This window comes from Oncorhynchus tshawytscha, unplaced genomic scaffold (assembly GCF_018296145.1).
Source record: "Oncorhynchus tshawytscha isolate Ot180627B unplaced genomic scaffold, Otsh_v2.0 Un_contig_6718_pilon_pilon, whole genome shotgun sequence".
NCBI classification, from domain to species: domain Eukaryota; kingdom Metazoa; phylum Chordata; class Actinopteri; order Salmoniformes; family Salmonidae; genus Oncorhynchus; species Oncorhynchus tshawytscha.
Genome location: NW_024608031.1, coordinates 32,501 through 40,000, shown reverse-complemented (window position 1 = coordinate 40,000; position 7,500 = coordinate 32,501). Strand labels below are relative to the sequence as shown.

Here is a 7,500-nt window from a genome sequence, read left to right as displayed (position 1 = left end):
TATTTACCATGTTGGTGATGTTAGTATTTCCATGGTGGGGATCAATTGCTTGAAATTGATCAATATATTTGGTTTTGTACTGTTGATTTAGCGCTATGGGTCATTACTTTCTTTCTCAAATGTCAATAATTCGGGAAAACCCATTTTGGTGATTTCTGTACAAATCCGTTTTGATTTCTGGTGAAATCCGTTTTGGTGATTTCTGGTATATTCAAACCCATTTTGGTGATTTCTGGTATATTCAAATCCGTTTTGGTGATTTCTGGTATATTCAAACCCATTTTGGTGATTTCTGGTATATTCAAATCCGTTTTGGTGATTTCTGGTATATCCAAATCCGTTTTGGTGATTTCTGGTATATTCAAATCCGTTTTGGTGATTTCTGGTATATTCAAATCCGTTTTGGTGATTTCTGGTATATTCAAACCCATTTTGGTGATTTCTGGTATATTCAAATCCGTTTTGGTGATTTCTGGTATATTCAAATCCGTTTTGGTGATTTCTGGTATATTCAAATCCGTTTTGGTGATTTCTGGTATATTCAAATCCGTTTTGGTGATTTCTGGTATATTCAAATCCGTTTTGGTGATTTCTGGTATATTCAAACCCATTTTGGTGATTTCTGGTATATTCAAACCCGTTTTGGTGATTTCTGGTATATTCAAATCCGTTTTGGTGATTTCTGGTATATTCAAACCCATTTTGGTGATTTCTGGTATATTCAAATCCGTTTTGGTGATTTCTGGTATATTCAAACCCATTTTGGTGATTTCTGGTATATTCAAATCCGTTTTGGTGATTTCTGGTAATCCAAACCCATTTTGGTGATTTCTGGTATATTCAAACCGTTTTGGTGATTTCTGGTATATTCAAATCCGTTTTGGTGATTTCTGGTATATTCAAACCCGTTTTGGTGATTTCTGGTATATTCAAACCCGTTTTGGTGATTTCTGGTATATTCAAATCCGTTTTGGTGATTTCTGGTATATTCAAACCCGTTTTGGTGATTTCTGGTATATTCAAATCCGTTTTGGTGATTTCTGGTATATTCAAATCCATCAGTCACACAAACTTTTAACATCAACTGTAAAGGATCAATTAAAACAGGACAAACTGTATCTTACCTGCTGGACTGCCAGGAAACTGTACTTAAATCATATAAACTTTAACATGGACTGAAAAGTATGTCAGTTACACCTGTCCTTCATCAACGAAAGGTTCTCACTTGTCGATCACACACAACATGGAAAGGAAACCCCGTTGTTTTGTCAACTGGTAATAAAATCACTAATTGATTAGGGAGGAAATATACACTATTAAAAATGACACAGCTCCATAAACCAAACGGATCCTGGGAGTAATGTGTTAGAGGACAATTTGGAGAAGACGGCTAGATCCATTTTGAAGTGTTGCATTTAGATTCACAAGTGGGTGGCCCAACGTGGTTAGTGCAATGCAACACTGTTTTTGTTAATCACTTCCATCGATATCACGCTGAAATCAATAGAACAAGGGGCACATATTTGCGGTGTAGCGCTGTTTAAACTAACACTAATTAAAGGTCACGTTGAAACGTGGAATATCCCATAACCGCGGGAAGTAGGGGTGCTGAAACGCCACCTGAAAAATCATAATAAAATATATATTTTTAATAAATTAAAAAATATATTTTTTCCCCAAAAAAGTAGTGCACTGGGCCTTTACTAGTCCTGTATTAGTGGACCGATATAGCTCTCTGTAGTGAAGGGCAAAACCATTTTAACAATTACATCTCAGTCCCCATTCACCCGAAAACGACTTCCTGGCTACTATGGTATAGCCCTATACATTGTTGATATGTTCGGGTTGACTTGCTCATTATCAAGCAACAGCCAGTTTGTGTAACTGTAAAAATAATCCACTAGTGGACTCGTTTTATGAATGCTTGGATTGTGAAACTGAAATAGATTGGTAGCTAGTTGGTGAGGCTTTTGATTAATTTGCCAGTTAATTAACCTGAAGCTGGAATTCCCAAGTTGTTCGGTGCTTTACCGCTCATGCCGGCGAGCAAGCGAAACAGACGGCTCCGCAGCGCATCAGTGTGACGTTACACATCTGACCTCAACTCATAAATATGAATGGATTTGCCTCCGGCTGTCCTACGAAAGGAAATTTCCCATAAGGGACGCTAGTTGCATGGAGGATTTAGAAACGGAAACAACCACCGGGGTAGCAATCGAGCACGCTCATTTTTCAACACATATTAAGGAAAATAGATTAAGTGTGTTTTTGAACGCTGCACCAGGCTTCATTGTTGACAATATGACTGAGCGTCGAAGATTACCGTTCGATTTGAGCAGGACGCGCCTCCCGCAACGGCTTCGACCGTCACCTTTACGGGCCATAGCCCGGTTTAACCCGGGGCAGCTTAATCGAATTCCCCCGTTGAAAACATGTATACATATTGCATTGGTTAGTACAAAGTAGTATGTATGATTTATATAACAAGTTATTGGTCAGTCTATGTTCAAATCAATTGGTCAGATTTCCCCAACTCACTTAACCAATCACATCATGTTTGGTTTTTGTATTCCTGATTGTGTTTGGTCCCAAAGGCTTAGAAACAAAAAACTGTTTTCCAACAGTTGAATTTAATATTCACTTCAACTTTCAACATTACTACTACATGCATTGAAACAATCACTTGTGTGTTTGTGTGTCCACCTCAGGTTCCGAATGCTTAAGAAGACACTACATACTACTGCTGTGTGTGGTAGTAGTGGGGTGTACTGTGGCTGTCATAAGTCTGTTTGCCCAGAAAAACTATCAAATTGCACAGAGACAGCAGTCAAATATTGAACCCTCTGCGGCAGAGAGAGAAGAGATGAAGTCTCTGAAATCAGAGGACTACGGCGTTCTTCTGAATATGATTTTAAAGCAGGGTAAGTTCAGCTACAGAATTTGTATATTTACTTTTTCACAGTAAACCTCCTACCACACCTAAACCTCCTACCACACCTAAACCTCCTACCACACCTAAACCTCCTACCACACCTAAACCTCCTACCACACCTAAACCTCCTACCACACCTAAACCTCCTACCACACCTAAACCTCCTACCACACCTAAACCTCCTACCACACCTAAACCTCCTACCACACCTAAACCTCCTACCACACCTAAACCTCCTACCACACCTAAACCTCCTACCACACCTAAACCTCCTACCACCTAAACCTCCTACCACACCTAAACCTCCTACCACACCTAAACCTCCTACCACACCTAAACCCCTACCACACCTAAACCTCCTACCACACCTAAACCTCCTACCACACCTAAACCTCCTACCACACCTAAACCTCCTACCACACCTAAACCTCCTACCACACCTAAACCTCCTACCACACCTAAACCTCCTACCACACCTAAACCTCCTACCACACCTAAACCTCCTACCACACCTAAACCTCCTACCACACCTAAACCTCCTACCACACCTAAACCTCCTACCACACCTAAACCTCCTACCACACCTAAACCTCCTACCACACCTAAACCTCCTACCACACCTAAACCTCCTACCACACCTAAACCTCCTACCACACCTAAACCCCTACCACACCTAAACCTCCTACCACACCTAAACCTCCTACCACACCTAAACCTCCTACCACACCTAAACCTCCTACCACACCTAAACCTCCTACCACACCTAAACCTCCTACCACACCTAAACCTCCTACCACACCTAAACCTCCTACCACACCTAAACCTCTACCACACCTAAACCCTCCTACCACACCTAAACACCCTACCACACCTAAACCCCTACCACACCTAAACCCCTACCACACCTAACCTCCTAAACCTCCTACCACACCTAAACCCACACCTCCTACCACACCTAAACCTCCTACCACACCTAAACCTCCTACCACACCTAAACCTCCTACCACACCTAAACCTCCTACCACACCTAAACCTCCTACCACACCTAAACCTCCTACCACACCTAAACCTCCTACCACACCTAAACCTCCTACCACACCTAAACCCCTACCACACCTAAACCCCCTACCACACCTAAACCCCTACCACACCTAAACCTCCTACCACACCTAAACCTCCTACCACAAACCTCCTACCACCCCTACCACACCTAAACCTCCTACCACACCTAAACCTCCTACCACACCTAAACCTCCTACCACACCTAAACCTCCTACCACACCTAAACCTCCTACCACACCTAAACCTCCTACCACACCTAAACCCCCTACCACACCTAAACCTCCTACCACACCTAAACCTCCTACCACACCTAAACCCTCCTACCACACCTAAACCTCCTACCACACCTAAACCTCCTACCACACCTAAACCTCCTACCACACCTAAACCTCCTACCACACCTAAACCTCCTACCACACCTAAACCTCTACCACACCTAAACCTCTACCACACCTAAACCTCCTACCACACCTAAACCTCCTACCACACCTAAACCTCCTACCACACCTAAACCTCCTACCACACCTAAACCTCCTACCACACCTAAACCTCCTACCACACCTAAACCCCTACCACACCTAAACCTCCTACCACACCTAAACCTCCTACCACACCTAAACCTCCTACCACACCTAAACCTCCTACCACACCTAAACCTCCTACCACACCTAAACCTCCTACCACACCTAAACCTCCTACCACACCTAAACCTCCTACCACACCTAAACCTCCTACCACACCTAAACCTCCTACCACACCTAAACCTCCTACCACACCTAAACCTCCTACCACACCTAAACCCTCCTACCACACCTAAACCTCCTACCACACCTAAACCTCCTACCACACCTAAACCTCCTACCACACCTAAACCTCCTACCACACCTAAACCTCCTACCACACCTAAACCTCCTACCACACCTAAACCTCCTACCACACCTAAACCCCCTACCACACCTAAACCCCCTACCACACCTAAACCTCTACCACACCTAAACCTCTACCACACCTAAACCTCCTACCACACCTAAACCTCTACCACACCTAAACCTCTACCACACCTAAACCTCTACCACACCTAAACTTCCTACCACACCTAAACCTCCTACCACACCTAAACCCCTACCACACCTAAACCCCCTACCACACCTAAACCTCCTACCACACCTAAACCTCCTACCACACCTAAACACCCTACCACACCTAAACCTCCTACCACACCTAAACCCCCTACCACACCTAAACACCCTACCACACCTAAACCTCCTACCACACCTAAACCTCCTACCACCTAAACACCCTACCACACCTAAACCTCCTACCACACCTAAACCTCCTACCACACCTAAACCTCCTACCACACCTAAACCTCCTACCACACCCTAAACCCCCTGCCACACCTAAACCCCTACCACACCTAAAAAAACCACACCTAAACCCCTACCACACCTAAACCCCCTAACACCTAAACCCCTACCACACCTAAACCTTACCACACCTAAACCTCCTACCACACCTAAACCTCCTACCACACCTAAACCTCCTACCACACCTAAACCTCCTACCACACCTAAACCTCCTACCACACCTAAACCTCCTACCACACCTAAACCTCCTACCACACCTAAACCTCCTACCACACCTAAACCTCCTACCACACCTCTAAACCTAACCTTACCACACCTAAACCTCCTAAACTCCCACCACACCTAAACCTCCTACCACACCTAAACCTCCTACCACACCTAAACACCCTACCACACCTAAACACCCTAGCACACCTAACCACACCTAAACACCCTAGCACACCTAAACCCCCTACCACACCTAAACACCCTACCACACCTAAACCTCCTACCACACCTAAACCTCCTACCACACCTAAACACCCTAGCACACCTAAACACCCTACCACACCTAAACCTCCTACCACACCTAAACCTCCCACCACACCTAAACACCCTACCACACCTAAACACCCTACCACACTAAACTCCTACCACACCTAAACCTCCTATCACACCTAAACACCAGCACACCTAAACCTCCTATCACACCCAGTTTGTACTACACACCTAAACCTCCTACCACACCTAAGTCCTCCTACCACACCTAAACTGCCACACCTAAACCTCCTGGACCACACCTAAACCCCAACCACACCTAAACCCCTACCACACCCTAAACCCCTACCACACCTAATCCCCCTACCACACCTAAACCTCACACCACAAAACCATCTCTCCTTTGTCGATAGTTTGCCAAGTATTGTATTTCAGAAAAAAAGATAATGATCATAATCACACAAACTTGAAGTATATGACTACTGTTTATGAAAATGTTACCTGCAGTCTAGTAATTCTATTTCATGATCACTTGTTTATTTTTAAAAAAGTGTCATGTTTGTTTTGCTATATTTGTGACAAGTCTTCTTTCTGCTCTCTAATCTCTATCTAATCTCCCACTCTCTAAATCTAACCTTCTGCTCTCTAAACTCCCACTCTCTAAATCTAACCTTCTGCTCTCTAAATCTAACCTTCTGCCCTCTAAACTCCCACTCTCTAAATCTAACCTTCTGCTCTCTAAATCTAACCTTCTGCCCTCTAATCTCCCACTCTCTAAATCTAACCTTCTGCCCTCTAATCTCCCACTCTCTAAATCTAACCTTCTGCCCTCTATGTAATCTGCTGCTCTCTAATCTCGCTATCTTCTACTCTCTACTCTGTATGTAATCTGTCTCCAGAAGGGTGGAGGTATATCAACTCCAGTTTGTACTACATCTCTATCTAATCTCCTACCCTCTACTCTGTATCTAATCTGTCTCCAGAAGGGTGGCGGTATATCAACTCCAGTTTGTACTACATCTCTACTGAGACCAAGTCCTGGGGTGAGAGCAGACCTTACTGCCAACGAAAGGGATTGGACCTGGTGACCATAAACAGCAAAGACGAAGAGGTGTGTACGGAGTGTGTTTTGCCTGTGTGCCTGTGTGCCTGTGTGTGTTTTGCCTGTGTGTGTGTGTGTTTTGCCTGTGTGTGTGTGTGTGTGTGTGTGTGTGTGTTTTGCCTGTGTGTGTGTGTGTGTGTGTGTGTGTGTGTTTTTTGCCTGTGTGTGTGTGTGTGTTTTTTGCCTGTGTGTGTGTGTGTGTGTGTTTGTGTGTGTGTGTGTGTGTTTGCCTGTGTGTGTGTGTTTTTTGCCTGTGTGTGTGTTTTGCCTGTGTGTGTGTGTTTTGCCTGTGTGTGTGTTTTGCCTGTGTGTGTGTGTTTTGCCTGTGTGTGTGTTTTTTGCCTGTGTGTGTGTGTGTGTTTTTGCCTGTGTGTGTGTGTGTGTTTTGCCTGTGTGTGTGTGTGTGTTTTTGCCTGTGTGTGTGTGTGTGTGTGTTTTTGCCTGTGTGTGTGTGTGTGTGTTTTGCCTGTGTGTGTGTGTGTTTTTGCCTGTGTGTGTGTGTGTGTGTTTTGCCTGTGTGTGTGTGTGTGTTTTGCCTGTGTGTGTGTGTGTGTTTTTGC

The 7,500-nt window shown here is 44.2% G+C and overlaps 1 protein-coding gene and 1 pseudogene across 1 annotated transcript in view; one reads left to right on the top strand and one right to left on the bottom strand.

The window, feature by feature from the left end:
- The window catches only part of LOC121843229, a 35,884-nt pseudogene that overhangs the window by 4,940 nt on the left and 23,444 nt on the right, over positions 1-7,500 (bottom strand).
- The window catches only part of LOC112235932 (killer cell lectin-like receptor subfamily B member 1B allele B), an 11,701-nt gene that overhangs the window by 237 nt on the left and 3,964 nt on the right, over positions 1-7,500 (top strand). Inside the window, exons 2-3 of the mRNA XM_042312802.1 lie at positions 2,709-2,921; positions 6,822-6,949. Of these exons, the coding sequence (XP_042168736.1) occupies positions 2,709-2,921; positions 6,822-6,949 (341 nt within the window). The remainder of the gene's footprint in view (positions 1-2,708; positions 2,922-6,821; positions 6,950-7,500) is intronic.